The 18839-nt window shown below is 39.0% G+C and overlaps 1 protein-coding gene across 3 annotated transcripts in view; it reads right to left on the minus strand.

Annotated features, from left to right (window-relative positions):
* The window catches only part of TMEM45A (transmembrane protein 45A), a 70268-nt gene that overhangs the window by 7698 nt on the left and 43731 nt on the right, over window positions 1-18839 (minus strand). For 2 of the 3 annotated variants that reach the window (XM_026492168.4, XM_057306723.1), the window contains exons 2-5: window positions 12089-12280; window positions 10624-10836; window positions 8860-9044; window positions 1980-2125 (exon numbers count right to left, since the gene is read on the minus strand). In XM_026492168.4, the coding sequence (XP_026347953.1) occupies window positions 1980-2125; window positions 8860-9044; window positions 10624-10836; window positions 12089-12278 (734 nt within the window). In that variant the 5' untranslated portion in view covers window positions 12279-12280. Of the gene's footprint in view, window positions 1-1979; window positions 2126-8859; window positions 9045-10623; window positions 10837-12088; window positions 12281-17764; window positions 17879-18839 lie in introns of those variants that run through there. The other variant, XM_057306722.1, reaches the window with a different exon arrangement.

Genomic DNA, 18839 nt, shown 5'->3' on the forward strand with positions numbered 1-18839 from the left:
TAAGGCTGATGTGAACTGAGTAAAGATAGATCGCAGTTGTTAAAATGGGTAGTAGTGACTAAAGTCCTGTACAAACTCATGAAGGGAGATGAGGGCTAGAATTGTCACAGAAGTTTTCACAGAAGAGATGGGCATTTAATTTGGATATGCCAGGTAAGGGGACTGAGTGGTCAAAAAGGTAAAGGCTGAAAAATTCAACATGGACTTTCTGGTTTCTAGAAAACTGTAAGTGGTTAAGAGAGGTCGGAAGCTTTTTGAAACAGGAAGAGACAGTAGTCTTCTTTTGGCACTGGAAGGGAGCTGACATGAGCCAGAGAGGCTCCTTGAATGTTGCCATTATTCTTGGAGGCTGCCCAGCCCTTAAGGAGATGAGGCCCAGATGTCAGCCTAGAACAACAGAGGAAGAAGCCAAATTTCACTCAATGGCAGAGCCAGTCTTAACAGCCATGTGCATGCTTTGGAGGAATTAAATAGGACTAATAGAAATCAGTCAACAAGAAGCTAGAATCTCCCAGTACCCAAAGCACTTAGACCTCTAGAAGCACTTAGACCTCTAGAAGATCAAAGTAAGCTGACCCAAAGCCAGCAGAGACATCTGGAGCTAGACAAGGAAATGGTTCTCTTACTTAGAGACCCAGCACCAAAGCTGCATCAGCAGTGAAGCTCAAAGAAGCACAAAGCAAGAGAGGTGAACTGGGAGAGAAGAGTAGAATGCTAGTTTTTGAAGAGGTTGAGACCCCATTGGGCCTAGAAACATCTACCACATTTTAGGAATCTAGAGAACCTACTAGATGTATACTGCCCAATATGGTAGTCGCTATGGATATACAGATATCTAAATTAATTAAAATTAATGTGGCACTAGGCACATGTCAAGTGCTCAACAACCACATAGTCAAATAGCTCATGGCCACCCAAATGAAGACCGCAGATATAGAACATTTAGGTCAGTGCTGAAGTCTGAAGAATTAAGTGTGGAGCCTGCATGCCTAGTAGTTGGGACCAGCCAGACCCATTGTGTTTTGGTATTAGCTACCTTAAAGACAGACACCATGTTCAGCTCTTTCTATACCTTTTCATCCTTCAACCTGAAACTTAATTCTCACCTGCGAGGAAGCCTCCTCTGGGCTCCAATAGTGCTTTGTTCTACTATTTCCACCTATTGCCCTGTATTTAAATTGTCTATCTCTCCCCCTTAGGGCCTATACCTTATGCATTTTGTGATACAGAAGAAGGAGGAGGAGGAGAACAAGAAAAATAACAAAAAGAACAAGAACAACAAGAAGAAGAACCTCCACTGTGCCCTTATTATGTCCGAAACAATTTAAATACACATCTCATTCAGGTACTATTATTATGTCCATTTTGTAAACAATAAAACTGAGACTTAATGTGGTTACATAATTTGCTCAAAGTCATACAGCTGATAGGTAGCAGAGCTAGAAATATGTGTTTTATCAATCTGTTATATTGCTCTTCATCCATTGTGAAACATTGCATTGGGGTCTAAAAACATGATTTTCAACTGAATCTTACTTTTAGAAATACTAGAGCAAATGTCAAATTAATCATGTACTTAAATTTAATGGGAGACATAAATGTTGGTCAAAAAAATGACACCAAGCTTGTGAATTGCTATGACTGATGTACATGTGGGCAAGTAGAAGGCTCACTGCAGGTATGGAGAGGACAGTCTGGAAAAGGAGACAGCATACACAAAGATATGATGGCACAGAAAAGTGTGTTGAAGGGTGACACATAGGTCTGAGACACAGTTGAGTGAGTCTAACTTTAAACAAGCATTTATTCTTTCAAGGAGGACTTCCTGGGTTTGCAGATAATTTTCTACTACATTACCCTGTCTTGTGGAATACAAAGGAATGAAGTCCGCCTTTGAATTTAAAGTTCAATACTTTCAAGTCTTGATGATCATATACCAGGAAATAGAACTTACATGAAGAAAAAAATCACTAACTTACCAAGCGACAAAGGCATAAATCATTCCGATGATGATAAGGTTTAACGCATAATGCCAACAAAAGCATATGGTAAGAAACATAATGTTGTCATGATCCATTGCATCCCATGCAGGACCTCCACTGGGGGGATAAAGGACAAAACCAATCTGTAATTTAAAAACAAAAAGCACATGTTAAAATAATCAGCCGCATTCCCAAAGATAGTACATTTCAAAATGTTTGGTTCTAAGATTAATCTTAACTAAGGTAACTCCAATTATCTGAGATGATACAGATAAGACATCAGGTCTTATTGCCTGCTTTAGTGATACAGATAGAATCTACCAGGCCATATTTTTGAAAAAAAAAATGTTAAGGACATTTAAAGAACAATTTTCGGGGCGCCTGGGTGGCTCAGTTGTTAAGCATCTGCCTTCAGCTCAGGGCGTGATCCCAGAGTCCTGGGATCGAGCCCCACATCAGGCTCCTCTGATGGGAGCCTGCTTCTTCCTCTCCCACGCCCCCTGCCTGTGTTCCCTCTCTCACTGGCTGTCTGTCAAATAAATAAATAAAATCATTAAAAAAAAAAGAGCAATTTTCAAAATATGAATAGTAATCATCTCTGTGGATTAGTGGACTTTCAGGGAATGTACCATGTTTCTAAGTTGTGCAGTCTCACCCAGTTATTTCAAAATTAGAGTATAAAGAGGTTTTAAAATAAATAAATGCTCACAGCTAACATTATATTCAATGATCAAAGACTGAGAGCTCTTCCCCTAAGATCAGCAATAAGAGGAGGGTTCACCACTTCAATTCAACATTATACTAGGAATTTCTAGCCAAAAATTAGTCAAGTAAAATAAAGGGCATCAAGATTCTAAAGGAAGAAATGAAAATATCTATATTCACAGATGACATAATCTTATATATAGAAAACCCTAAAGAATATACACACAAAAAAAAAACTATTAGAGATAATAAATGAATTCAGCATACTTGCAGGACACAAAATCAACACACAAATTCAGTTGTATTTCTATACACATGCAATGAACAACCCAAAAATTAAATTAAGAAAACAATGTTACTTACAATAGCATTGAAAAAATTGAAATACTTAGGAATATATTTCATCAAGGAGGTTCAAGACTTGTACACTGAAAACTACAAAGCATTGTTGAAAGAAATCAAAGACCTAAATAAATGGAAATACATCTCATGTTCATGGACTGGGTGATTTAATATTGTTAAGATGGCAATAACACCCAAAGCAATCTACAAATTCAGTGCAATCTCTATCAAAATCCCAATGGTCATCACCCAGTTACCCCACCCCCTACCAACCTCCCCTTCCACAACCCTCAGAGGGCACGTGATGTGATGAGCACTGTGTGATATATGCAACTGATGAATCATTGTAAAAACAAAAAACAAAAAAAACCCAATGGTCTTTTTTTACAGAAATGGAAAACTGATCCTCAAAATCATATGGAATTACCAGGAACCCAGAATAGCCAAAACAACCTCAAAAAATAAAAACAAAGTTATAAGACACAAGCTTACTGATTTCAAAAATTACTACAAAAACTGCAGTAATTAAAATAGTGTGGTATTGACATAATGATAGAAATGTGGATTGATGAAATAGAATTGAGAGTCCAGAAATAAATCTATATGTTTGTAGAAAGTTCATTTTTGACAAGAGTGCCAAGGCCATTCAATGGGTAAATAGTAGTCTCTTCAGCAAATGGTGCTGGGACAACTGGATATCCACATGCAAAAGAATGGATTTGGACCCTTACCTCACACCCCATACAAAAATTAACTCAAAACAAATCAAAGACTAAATATAAAACTAAAACCATAATACTCTTAAAAGAAAACATATGGGGAAAGCTTCATGCCCTGGGATTGGGGATGACCTCTTAGATACTACACCAAAAGTACAATTAATCAAAGAAAAAAAATAGATAAATTGGACTTCAACAAAATTAAAACCTTTCGTACATCAAAGGACACTATCAAGAAAAAGGGAGCTCACAGCATGGGATAAAGTACTGCTGTGTCATATATCTGGTAAGGAATTAATACCTAGAATGTATAAAGACCTCCTAAAACTCAACAACTAAAAGACAAAAAAATAAATATTTTTAAATGAACAAAGGAGTTGAAGATACATTCCTCCAAAGAAGGTATACAAATGGTAAATAAACTCATGAAAAGATGATGAACATTGTTACTTATTAGAGAAATGCAAATCAAAACCACAAGAAGATACCACTTCACACCCACTAGGATGTAAAAATAATAAATAACAAGTGTTAGTAAGAATATGGAGAAATTGGAATCCTTGCAAATTGCTGGTAGGAATATAAAATGGTGCAGTCACTGTGGAAAACAACTGGACGGTTTCTCAAAAACTCAAATGCAGCATTAATTATCACATGATCTGGCAATGCCATTCCTAAGTATATACCCAAAAGAACTAAAAACAAGTATTCAAACAAAAACTCATAAACAAATGTTCATAGCAGCATTATTAACAATAGTCAAAAGTTGAAAACAACCCAAATGTCTGTCAACTGATGATGAATAAACAAAATGTGGTATATCGATACAATGAGATATTGAACCATAAAGTCAGGATGCACTACTATGTGGCACAACATAGATGAATCTTGTAAACATTATGTTAAGGGAAAGAAGGCAGACACAAAAGGTCACATATTGTATGATTCTGTTTACATGAAATATCCAGAAGAGGTTAATTCATAGAAACAAAAAGCAAATTAATGGTTATCAGGGGCTAGGTGGAGAGTGAAAGAGAATGATTGCTTCAGGGTTCCAGGGTTTCCTTCTGGCGTGAAGAAAGTTTCAGAACTGAATAGCAGTGATAGTTGCACAATACTGTGAATATACTTAAATGGCACTGAATTATATACTCTAAAACAGTATATTCTGTTATGGAAATTTTATCCTAACAAAAAACAAGATGATAGAGAGAGAGAGAGAGAGAGATGGACAAATGATGGACACATGGGGGGATGGGGACATGGGGGATGGACATATGTCAGGTCTCTAGAAATAAATGAAGTATAATACCAAGATAATTACATGGATAATTGTATGAATGTCCACCATGTATTGGCTAACTATATGTCAGTTACAGTGCTTGGGAGTTTTCCTTACAATGGCCCTTAAATGATGTATTATTATCTCATTTTAATGTATTATTGTCTTCATCATCCAGATAAGAAAATTGAGTGGTTTCATAATTTGTCTGGGATCACACATCTAATAAATGAAATCTTACAAGAACAAAAAAAAAAAAGCATTTAGTCCACAGCATTGAGTGAAACGTTAATTCCATTTCTGTTTGAAATTTCAAATAACCTGAGTAAATTAGGAAAAAACGATTAAGTGGCCTTAATCACTTGTTCCCATTTCCCGTTCTAAAGAATTCCCTTTAGTTGGAAAGAGCACTACCGTTTGTACCACCCAGTACATGCATCACTAGGAGTGGGGCATCTTAACCTCATTCATGCACATAAACTTCACAATAATTCTCAGTTCTCTTAATAACCCCAAGAATAAGATATCATTATCCCCATTCTTCTCATGCTCTCCTTTTGCAGCAACTCATGAAAGGTGACAAAGAAATTGTGTCAAGTAGGTATCTTTTAGGGAGAGTTGAGTGTAATGAACTGTGGACCAGCTCCCCATTTCCTACCAACTGGTCCCACCAATGTCCTTCCAATGCCATCCACCCATCTATCCCTGCTTGGGGAATGATTTGCTACAGCTCCCAGAGGTAAGGGTTAGAGTTGTTGTGGGTTATATTGTGTGCCTCCAAAAGGATATGTTGATGTCCTAACTCTTGGTGCCTGTGAATTTGACCTTATTTGGAAATAAGGTCTTTGCAGATGTCATCAACTTAAGGTGAGGTCATAGTGGATTAGAATTGGCCAGGGGCCCATTTCCCATAGGTTAGAGTTTGAATTTCCTCGTGTTTTACGTCTTATTCTCCAATCACTTATTTCAACACTATTAGCCTTAAACAAGTGTTTGATCTACCGTATCAGACCTCAGACCATTACTGCTTAGTTGGGTCTTTTTGACATCTTTGAATGAACTTTTATCTTTGTTAAAGGCAAGACAAGGCTGCATTTTACTTTGGGCTCAGCAATCTGGGAAGTCATGGGAGGAGTCCCCGGGGCAATTAGTGGGGGTGGGTGATGCAGCAGAAGTTACTGTTCAAAGTAATGGGAAGCAAAGACAGCAGAAGCATCTTCCTCCTCCCTTGATGGTCTCTGCCTCAACTCTGACAATCATGGGAAGGAACTTGGAAATGACAAAGTGCAAAAATGAGCTTTAGAAATATTCTCCCCCAGGCGTACCTGGGTGGCTCAGTCGGTTAAGCATCCGACTCTTGATTTCAGCTCAAGTCCTGATCTCAAGATTGTGAGATTGAGCCTTCCATCCCACCCCCCCCACCTCCAGGGCTCTGTGCTCAGTGGGGAATCTGCTTGAGATTCTCTCTCTCCCACTCCCTCTCCACCTGCCCCTTCCCCCCACTCACACATTCTCTCTCTCTCTCTCTTCCTCTCTCTCAAATAAATAAAAAGAAAGAAAGAAAGATTGATTTTCCCACATTGAGTCTCAGAGAAGCCATGATTCATGGATTGAATGGGCCTGAAGGGTATCTTTTTCTTTTTTAAATTGCATGGTAGGGATAGGTTTTTGTAGAGAGCAAAATGGAGTCTCTCATGTCAAGCAGGAGCTAGGAGATATCGCAGGGACAAGCATCAGCTGATACCCCAGAACTGATAACGAGCAGAACCAGAGGAGTTCTGCAGTTACCCAAAACCAATTAATTCCCTTTAAAAAGGGAAGCATTTTGGCAGCAAACTGCCCAACTTTTCATAGCTGACCCCCCTTCATGTCTGACCTCTTAAAAAAGGCAACTGCTGTGGAAGGCTCTGCTCAGCTGATCCCCGAACAGAACAGAGATCCTTCACTGCTTGAACATCAGAAGCACTAAGTGCAGAGAGCGGACCCGGACCAGACCGAGACCTTATCTTAACTGCGCACCCACAGACTGATAGCGCGTTTACATGGTGAACTTCCTACACCCTTCTGTTATCTTGCTCGTTGTGTGGTTTGTCTTCTGTCCTGCTTTGGGTGCTGCGTAAGAAGCCAAGTTTAACCACATGGTGAAATGTCACTGAGTCTGGAATCCTGAACCTGCTTTATCATTGTGATTTAACTTGGCTTTATGATTGAATACAGCTGACACTGTGGAAAGACACAACTCAAGTGCGCTCCTTCATCGCGTGCTCATGACAGTTTTTGAGAAAACATATCTGACTGTAATGAGGTTTGGGAAAGAAACTATTTTTATAGGTTGGGAGCGTAGTTCCCTCTATGTTTGCCTATTATGAGTTATAGAAAAAAATGGCCAATCTGAACATTTGCCTCATACATTTTGCATCTCCTTATTTATGGTTCCAAGAGTCTAGGTGTGCTAATCTGTGTACATATTGTTTATGCACTAGTATTAACCACCTGTGGACAAGTAGAGAAGAAAAAAAATACGATGAAAAGCACATCATAATGTCATATCAGCTTAAGACAGAGTTTTGGCCATTAACATTCATATACCACACATAGCATCGAAATAAAAACAAAATAAATTCACCTACGTCTCTAGACATTTTTGTTTCGCAGGAATCTGAGGGTGGGGAGAGGTACTACAGTTAAACCTTCATTTCCTGCCAGTGTGTGTGTTTGCAATGGTATTAAATGTTCATTTTTCTTCAAGCCTCCAAACGTTATTTAGTCTGGCCACCAGGTAAAAAAAGAAACTAGTCTAGACATACTGATAGATGGAAAAGATTTTTTAAATAGTCACAGATTTATGCCCAAAGATTTTTAACCTCATAGCGCTTTCCTAGAAAAGCTTTTGGTAAAATATGAAAACATTATTTCTCCGCCAAAAGGGACAACATTAGGTCAACCTATTCTCACTTCTGACAGCCCATGCTTCTTCCCTCAGATTCTTAATCGATCATTAATTATTAATGGAACACTAATTAGTTTGCAAATCCCTGCAATAACCTCATCCCAAGTTCTTGCCTTCTGGTGATGCAACGTCTCCTCGAAGAAGTCACCCCCTATTGAACCCCGTTCACCGTTCATCTCAGACTTTCCTTACATCTATATGAGCATATTGGATTATGATTTACCGGTCTCTATGAAACATAAGTTCACTAATTGGAATACATGTTTTTGACAACACGCCACGGTTAGGTAGTAAACAGGGTAAAATGGAAAGAGCCTGGGACTTGGGGTCAGACAGACCCACATTTAGATCCTAGTTTCATTACTGTACGAATCTGGGATAGTCATGTGGTCTCGCTGAGTCCTGTCCGTAAATTTGGGATGACAATACCTAACTTCCAAGTCACTGTGAGGACAAAAGGAAGCAACATGTACGTAATCGTCCTGTAGAGTGGCTGGCACATCATCGTTTCTCAATAAGTAATCATTTCCTCTCCTTCCTGCCTTTCATATGTTTCTCAAGCTTATCACTCATTAGGCTGTAAACTGCTTTACTATTAGCACCTGCTGCCCACAAAAAGCAATGGTTCAGAAGGCCTACATTATGGATATTCCGGTGTGTGCTGAAGATGAACACACCCCACTTCCTTCCCGGCGGCTCTGCCAGCACTCCCACCAGGGCTTCTGGGCTACTCAAAGAAACATCACCTCTCCAAGACCCATGTTCTCGCTACAGGCAGCACATCAGAAGGAAGTCTCTGATTCTAGATCAAAATACCCCATCAAAGAGAGGAGAGTGCGATGGAGATACCAGATACATTCACCGGAGGCCCCGACTCACCTGCCAGAACCAGCTCCCCTGAAGCAGGATACAGCTTGTCCGAAGAAGTTCCACGGTGATATTGGTCCGTATGAAGAGCTCCAAGAAGGCAATCAGTCCTGCCACAAAGACGGCCAAGACCAGCAGCTGGTGTACAAAGATGTCCAGCATTTCCCGGCCATGAGTGTGATTGTACATGACAAAAGCTGATAGAGAGGGAAAAAATAGTTTCTCTTTTTCAGTGAAACCAAGGGACATCCACCATTTCTCTCCCTCGCTCTCTCCCTCTCCCTCTCCCCCCTCTCTCTCTTCCACCCCACAGAATTTTACACACACACACACACACACGTACACACACCAATTTGTCCAAAATATCAAGTGCTCTCTGCTTCCTACAATAATGGAAACTTCTAGCATTTTTGGAGTCATCACTACCTCTTTTTCTTTTTCAAGACTTTATTTATTTATTTGTCAGAGAGAGAGAGAGCACAGGCAGGGGGTGAAGCAGGCTTCCTGCTGAGCAAGGAGCCCAATGCAGGACTCCCACAGTCCTGGGATCATGACCTAAGCTGAAGGCAGACACTTAAGCGACTGAGCCACTCAGATGTTCCGTCATCACTACCTCTTAGGATAGAGATCTACCACTCCTTTTCCCTGTCTCAACCTTTATTTTCTTGTCTAACATACCATGATGTTTTTGACTAACTATATTTCAAAGCATTTTCTGTGCAGGAGGATGAATAGTAAGTGTAACACCCAAGAGTTAGGGTGAATACACAGATGAATGAGACAAATCCTCCCCTTAAGGATTTCGGTCCATTGGAGTAAGCAAATATACATATATATATATATACACAAATCATAAGAGTGGACTTTGATGGGTATGACAAGATGCTCTGGAAGCTCCCAGAAGTAGTAACTACCTATAGTTTTTAATCCCATGAGCAGATTCCAGCTTTATCTTCGACCTTTTCATGTAGATGAGGAGGAAAAGATGTTCACTCAAAATGGTAACACCCTGAGATACTGAAAATCTTGCTGTTGGTTGTTGATGCCCAACTTTTAGTTAGCCTTTGTTCTCAGGGAGGGGTTGGCAAAAGTCCTTATCTTCAGATGTGGGAAGGAAGGTAGACAGTTAGGAAATGACTATCTCCTGATAAATTGGGGCTTTTGTAGTTCTATAATCAATCAATTCCTTACAAATACAATAAATGAAAACAAATGACTGAACACCTGTTTTCCCTACACAGTAACAGGGACATCAACTGAACAAAAAGTGTTTTTCATTAGTCTCTCAAAAATAGGACCTCCTATTTTTAGTGACTTATTTTTTGACCCTACTTATCAGGTAATGGTGGAGTTTCACTATATCAACATGAAAAAAGCTAGTTAGCAGGTTAGTAGGTTGCTGTGAGTGGTCTCCTTGTTTCAGGACATTCATGCTTCACTACCTTGAGCTCAGTTTCACTTGTTAAAAATGGAAATAATGATTCTCTCCAAGATAACCTAGAGATAAATAACCATGGTAGGTGGTTCTTTAAGAATGATGTGAAATGTGAATCAAGCACATCAAATGTCGGTGCTTGTCTGGTTGTACTGTATGAGTCAGTAGAAAGGGAAAATCCTTGGCGTCCTAAGGAGGACGTCTGACTATCTCACCATGGCCCAAACAGATGGCCCAATTGATCAAGGCAGCACCAGGACACCAAAGCAATATTATTGTACAGGGCTAGACACGTGTCCAAGGATAGCGAAAGGTACAGGAACATACTCACTTATACTTACCCTCCACAAATAAGGCATTTGACAACATTAACTTGGTTAAGGAGGTGGGAAGTGAATTGATGATAAAACATAAGACATTTGCCACACCCAGCAGCCCAAAGAAGAAATACATGGTGAAATGATGCCAGCTCAGGAGTTCAACCCACTGGCCCTCTTTATAGTCATATAAGGCCAAGTGGGGCCCTCCAGTAATAAATTGCTCTCCAAGCATGCCTGCAAAGGAACATATCACAGTTTTAGCCACCCTCTCCATGACTTCACAAAGAAAGCAGAAAGATGCAGAATTAACTTCACATGGCTTAGTCAAATCTAATGATGCTGATTCTTCTTTCTGGGCTGTTCCCGAACAGCTAAGTACTGGTGCTTTAGGCTGCTTTTATAGGTTCAAATACGGGTTTGGATGATCAACTTTTAGTTAAAGATAACCAATTTAGTAAAGCAGCTAGTTATTTCAGATCTTCAGAGCTGATCATTTCAGTTCTTCATAGTCCTCTGATCAGTTCCACTGATGGTCTTAGTTCCCGTTTTCATCTAATGACTAGATAAACCCTACAAAGGTTGATTACTTCCTTCTGACACATCATGCGTCTTTGGGTAGCTGCCAGGAAGTGGAGAGTTGTACTTGATTCAGAATCAAAATACTAGAGTTCAGCTTTTCCCCAATTAGGGATAACTGAGCAAACACAGGTTATAGCGCGTGATCTAGTCAGTTACAGGAACAGTAAAACTTCCTTTAAAATGCCGCCTTATGTGTCGATCTACGGAATTTGGCAAGGCAATTCCTCTCTTTTGGAAATGGTGGTTCTGTAATTTCGTGTCCATAACAAAGACGTATTGCCATGAATAAAGCATGAAGAAATCCAAAGGCAAATGTGAGAGTTCTGCCTTTCACAAGGGAGAGGCTACGGTGGAATTCTAAAACCACAGAAAATTTCCACAGAATCTTATAGTCAATGAAAGGCCTTAGAAGTCATCTGGCCTAACTTCCCTTTTCAATTTAGGAATCACACAAAAAGGATGAGTGTTGAAAGTAAGGTCTTCTTCAGCCTGACACCTCTGTACAGTCTCACCAGCAGCAACAACCTCTGACTGAGGTTTTCCCACAATAACTTGATTATTCTAGCATCATTTTGAAAAAATGGTTTCTGACAAAGTTTACTCTTTCAGAGTAAATGATATAAAATTATTTCAGAGGTTCCAACTAATTCAATAAAGGAAATTTGCCTTGAGTAGGCAGGCAAGTTAATACCTATGACTGACTCATTAAGGAATAGGCCTTTGTATAAACATGAAGTGTCACCTTCTAACAAATGATATCAGATAGAAATTACAATTAGAATATGTGTTCAGAGATATTTTTTAATAAAAATTCATTTTAGCAATTTCTTGATTTGATATTTAATTTCCTCTTTGTATATAAAAATACCCAAAAGGAGAAAACAGAACACAGAAATGGTCCACTCACCAGTGATAGCCATGCCAATTATTACAATTCCCTCAAAAATTTCTATTCGTTGGAATAATGCTTTGGAGCCAAGGTAGGAAGTCCGTTTGTGCTTTTTGCAGGCATACTTCAGAATGCACTTGATGGTCCACCAAATACCCATGATAATGAAGAAGGTTCCAGGGAGGGCATGACCTTTGAAACTCCCCATGTCTACCAAGATAAGAACATATAGAAGATGAAGATATTTTGTTTCCAGAACTTAGCCAAAACATCGCTCATTCTCATAAAATACACTATTTCTTGATGATTATGGATATACCGTTGATTTAAGGAGTCAATATTACTGTCAATCACTGCAATACCAACAATACCAACAAGAGAAAAATTCATATTCATTGAATGCTTACCTTGTGTTAGGCACTATGTCAAGTGTTTTACACATAATCTCTACCCTAATTTTTACAACATACCCATTTTCAATTGGGACACAGATTTAGAGAGATAAGTGACTTGCCCAAATCTCACAACTATTAAGCAAGTGTTCTGTTGTTTTTAATAGGGAGCTCATGGATTTCTTAAAATGATAGCCTGTGCAACACCATATAGTTACACTTTAAGCATATTTGGAAGAAAGTAATATGAAAGTTTTACCTGTATGTTTAAAACTTGAAATGATATAAAATTGCCTATAATTTTTTAAGTAATTTCAAAGTATCAAGCATCAGAGTATATAAAAGATACCATTAGTGCTCATCAAATATTCAAGTGCTCCTCTACAGACTTTTCCCAGCCTCTTCTCCAGGTGACTCAAAACCATGTTTCTAAACAGTATGGAGGTACCTCAAAAAGTTAAAAATAGAACTACCTTACAACCCAGAAATTGCACTACTAGGTATTTACCGAAAGGATGCAAAAATACAGATTCAAAGAGGTCCATGCACCCCGATGTTTATAGCAGTATTATCAACATTAGCCAAACTATGGAAAGAGCCCAAGTGTCCATCGACTGGTGAATGGATAAAGAAGATGTGGTATTTTTTTTACAATGGAATATTACTCAGACCTCAAAGAGAATGAAATCTTGCCATTTGCAATGATGTGGATGGAACTAGAGGGTATTATGCTAAGTGAAACAAGTCGACTTAGTCAGAGAAAAACAAATACCATATGATTTCACTTATATGTGAAATTAAAGAAACAAAACAGATACACATAAGGGAAGGGAAGGAAAAATAAAATGAGATAAAAACAGAGAGAGGGGCAAACCATAAGAGACTCAACTATAGAAAACAAACTGAGGGTTGCTGAAGGGGATGGTGGGATAGGCTACATGGGTGATGGGCATTAAGAAGGGCACTTGTTGTGATGAGCACTGGGTGTTGTATGTACGTGATAAATCACTAAATTCTACTCCTGAAACCAATCTAACACATATGTTAACTAACTTCAATTTAAATAGAAACTTCTGAATAAAAGATTTTATTATACCTAAACAAACAAACAAAAACCATATTTCTAGTTCTGGTCAATGGACTATGGCATTTGTCATTTCCAGGCTGAGTGAGTTAAGACTCACTTATGACTCCTTTAACTCTCCTTTCTCCTGCCTTGGCAATCTTGGCATGGCTTATCCACAACATAGTGGATGGCCAACCAGTCTGCTTCAGATTAATTGTGCTAAGTTATAGAACCTTTAAGGCTTACAGAGCTTAACCCAGCCTATCCAGATGGATACCAAGCCAAATCAAATTGTTTACACAATTGTTATGTTTACATGGTATGGCAAATAATAAAGAGAAATACCCTCCATTTTTGGTCAGTGTTACAGAAAATCAGTCTTGAATTATATGAGCAGCACTTTGTTCAAATGTACTGTACCATCAACAGAATAATGAAGACAGAATGCAGAATCATCTTTATGAATCTCACACAGTAGGCCAGATGTAGGAGAACTGATGAAAGGAGATTTCATGTTTCCCCTGGCTCAGCAGAGGGTTTTATCTCCTTATATCCCAGTGGCTACTGGGCATCTCAGGTCAGGGAAGACCCCTTTGGGTTACTTTCACATCCTTCGCAACTGTGAAGTTTCAAGGGGGAACTATGAAGTTAACCCAAACAGTAAAGGTCTGTTAAATTTCCAGTCAAGCCCCCAGGCGGACATTTTGGAACACCCCTGAATCATCCAAACCTTCTGGGAGACTCTGACTCAGTATAGTTGACTCTTGAACAACACAGGGTTGAACTGCTCCAGTCCACTTACATGCAGATTTTTTTACAGTACATACTGGAAATGTATTTTCTCTTCCTTAAGATTTGCTTCATGACATTTTCTTTCCTCTAGCTTACTTTATTGTAATAATACAGAATATAATTATATAGCATACAAAATACGTGTTAATTGACTGTTTATATTATCAGTAAGGATTTCATTCAACAGTGTCACTAAGTTCTCCTGTTTGTCTTGGTTTATGAAGGCACATAGTATTGAAAAATGCTTTTATGTGGGATTGAAAAATACATCGACTATAAATTATTTGTATTTTTCTGGAGAAGAATCTGATATGTTTTAAGAAGCTTGGAAGGATTTATATTCCTTCGTACAGGAAACCCATTTCCAGGAATTATCCTAAAGTTATAACTGGAAATACAGGCACCAAATTAAAAAGATACATTGTCTAAAATCAAGAGAATGATTTAAAAATTTTTGCAGCCACTTAAAGTTTTCAAATAACTTAAGTAATAGGGGATATATTTAGTGAAAAGAATAGCATTTTTCAAACCTGAGAAGGGGCTTTGGATTCAGGCTGACTAGATCTGAATCCCAACCCTACTATTTGCTAGCTACGTGACTTGGGCAAGTTATTTAACTTCTCAGTGCCTCTGTTTCCTTTTCTGTAAAATGGGACAAAGAACAATACCTACTCCTAAAATTAAAATGCATTTCTCCAAAGCAAATAACCCACAGTAGTATTAAGTAAGCTTATGTTATCCTCAACCCACCTCTAACTAGAACAAAAGTAAAATTAAATGAGAAATTGTGCTTGGACAATAAGTGCTGAAAAGCAACAAGCATCTATGTAATTCTCTTGGCAATCATTCATGTAGTGCTTGTAACATTTCTCCTGCTATTGTTACTAAGGTTACTGCAGTCTTCTGTAGTTATTTAATTCCTTCGCTGTATTTAAAGAATAAGCTTCTTGAAAGCAAGGACCATAAATCTATTCTTTCTACCCACCCACCCCCATAGAGCCTGGATAGCATCTTATACACTATAAAGTTCTAAATTAACAAGAGTAACTAAGCCCTTCTTATAAGATCACATATTTATAGAACATCTCTACTCTGATGTCTCAAACTTCACTCATACTCAACATACCCACAAATAGAACTAATCATCTTATCTATCCACCCACTACCAGGAAATAATTTTTCCCTACTCACTGATTTTGTTAACACCACCACCATTCACTTCACTTGCCCAAACTCAAAATATGAAAATCATCATAGAGGCCACTTATGTCTCTGAAAATTAATGGATTATTAAGACCTATTGCCTCTACTGCCTTATATCAACACTCCCTCCCCAAATTTGGCTGACTCCCCTTGCTGTTTCAATTTCATCTGCTTAGGGAAATCCTCCGTGATGGCCCAGAGAGAAGACCCTCTTATACCTTCTCAAGGTACCCAGTTCTTATTTTAATGGGTTCTTTGTGTGATTCGTTTTGAAGGTCTGTCCTCTTCATTAGCCTCTATGTCCATCACTATTGAGAGCCTGTGTAGCAGTCAACTGGGACCTCAGAGATTAGGAGCCTGGGCTAGCCTTCATTTTTTATGCCCCAATAAATTGAAAAAAGGAAAAAAATGCCAAACTCTTTCCTCAGAGTTACAGAAACCATGGTTGCTTTTCAATGCTTAGATTTACCTAATAAATACCTTCAACACACATGTAAAACATACTGCCTATGTTGGAGCTACCATGAAAACTTAAATTTGGGGCCCTTCTTAAATGTTTGGCTCCGGCCAAATAATCTTCCTGATGCACCTCCATGACCAGCATTATAATAGGTTCCTGCTGCCCCAAAAACTAAGTGAACCAATATATCTCAGCACAGCCACTGGGATGTGATAGGGAGGCAATGTAAATAAAGGTTGTTGAAGAGGGATATGAGGTGATCAGGTAGGGGAAGAAATGAGGCATTGCTCCTACCTCAGTTATAGAACTCCTGACTTTAGCCTTTTATTCTGAAACAGTGTGATGGCTCAATTGTTTTCTGTTTAAAAAACCTCAAAGAAAATGAAATCAGGGGCGCGTGGGTGGCTCAGTCGTTTAGCGGCTGCCTTCGGCTCAGGGCGTGATCCCGACGTTCTGGGATCACATCAGGCTCATCTGCTGGGATCCTGCTTCTTCCTCTCCCACTCCCCCTGCTTGTGATCCCTCTCTCTCTGGTTATTTCTCTGTCAAATAAATAAATAAAATCTTAAAAAAAAAAAAAAAGAAAATGAAATCAAAGCAGGCTTGCTGTATTTGCCTGGCTAAGGGACCTAACAGACCCAGTTGCTCCTGGCAATGAAAATGGTATTCAGTTTATTTCACTTCCATTGTGGAGAGGAGAAACTGCTCAAATCCTCAAATATCACTTCAGTGTGATCTCCGAGAACACCATTATCCATAAGTCTACCTTTTATTCCCTGCTCTACTATTGCCTGAGGTTGCAATTTAGGGCTCATTAAAGCCACGTAGTCCAAGTTTGAGCCAGTCTAAATCCAAAGACCAGACACGTTCCCCTTGGAAGGAGAACGCAGGGCTTTTCTCACCCACAGAGCAAATTATACTTGCCAGTCAACCAGCAGAAACCTCAGGAAAATCACCAGAAGAGGAAACAAAAAGGTCTTTCCTCCACATCTTCCTTGCCTGATCTTGCCAGTTAAAATCATCTCATGGGGAACGTCGTTCACCCAGGCCGGAAATGGTGGGCTGCAAGATTCAATCACCAGCTTTCAGCTGCAATTTATCCTAAAAACTCATACTCCTCCCCGAGCCAAAAACAACAACAAAAACAACAAAAACAAAACCGCCTCTATTCCTAATGATACCAAACATCATCTTCTGGGCTAATGACAAGCAATGACTCCTGATACCCTTTTGACCTCTTTTTTTTCTCACCGTCCTCCAAACTTACATACTCATCCACCCCCTAAAGGGAAATCTTTTTGAACTCTAGTACTTAGAGATAATATTGGACAAATCCCAAGATCTAACTTAGGTGTCAGGTGTTAATTCCCAGTGTTACAGCCACATAAATCACAGACCAGGCCTGGGCACAGAAAGAGGAGAGAACTCAGAACAGCTCACAGAGATTCTACAGTGTTCTTGATGGAATCTCAACCAAATACTAACTTCAATATAAAATGAATGCCATGGGGAAAACTTGAATTAAAATTTCATCTTGAGCCACCACCAAAATAAAGTATTCCTAAATCGTAGTGACTCATTTCAAGGCACATTTATAAATCCCAGTGCACTAAACAAATTTGAACTATTTCTGGAACTTCACTTTACCATTTGCTTGAACACTCAAAGCAAAGTATAGACAAGCATTTGTAGCTTTAAAGTTCTCCATCACTCCATATCGGTATATTTTCTACCAAATTTCAACTATTTCAAAAGAATTTTCTTAGTTAAATTATCCTTACCTTCACACTTTCCTCAATGTCAAGTCCAACTCAATTCTCTTCTCCCAAGAACTTATAATGGTTCCAGCTTCAAGAAGGAAAAGCAGATACTGACTGGTCTAAATCTAATTACTCTCCTTCTTAGAGACTAAACCAATGTGCTTATGTTTTTCCAGCATGAAGGCAACAGATAAACCTTCAGAATATGTCACAATGCCTTCATAAATGTAAATCTTGGGGCCACACCCTTTTGAAATCCTACTTCATGTCCAAACATTGTGCCATAGAGTAGTTCCCAAGAAGACTCACCTTGCCACCCACCCACATGACCACTAGCCTCAGACATGTGTTCCCTGCTGTGAGAACCAAAACCCAATAGAGCATGTGTGATCATTGCTATCTCTTCCAGGTCATCAAGATGGACAGAAGACAAGGAGAATGGTGTGGCAGCAGTAACATAACAGAGCAGGTCCAATAAGTAATATGAAGACAAACCATTTCCTAATATGCAGTGCCTCAAGCAAAAGACTGTCACAGGGGCTAGGGTCGGAGTCATAGCCAAAAACCAAAGTTATAAGAATGAGAAAAGGTGATGGAACAAACTTGCTGTAGTCGTCAATGAAGCTCACTTGCCCTCAAGAAATACACAAAGTGGTAGAGAGACAAGTGCATACATTATTCTAAACCAACATGAAGTTTACACAGAGTGAAATGGGAACAAAGAAGCAGCAGCAGTTTGACTCTAACCTGAAGAACTAGCAGCTGTTCTCTTGTCTATATATATATATAAGTCTTATTTCCCCTCTCAAAGATGGTGAGCAAGGGCCATACCCTCTAATTAGCACTCAGTAAATCGCCAATGAATGATGGGCTTCTGCCTGGAGCTCCATCACCCTGAAACACTGACCTGGGCGGCAACCAGAATCAGAAACAGCTGACGTGGTTAATGAAATGCTGATTCTTGAGACCCACTTCAGATCTACTGAATCAAGCATCGGGGGAGGTCCATAAACCTGCATTTTTAATGTGCACTCATCCGTTGTTTTTTTATATTCTTAAATTTTGAGAACCAAAGGTCTGGACTATCTGGAGACAA

This window comes from Ursus arctos, unplaced genomic scaffold, assembly GCF_023065955.2.
Source record: "Ursus arctos isolate Adak ecotype North America unplaced genomic scaffold, UrsArc2.0 scaffold_4, whole genome shotgun sequence".
NCBI lineage: Eukaryota > Metazoa > Chordata > Mammalia > Carnivora > Ursidae > Ursus > Ursus arctos.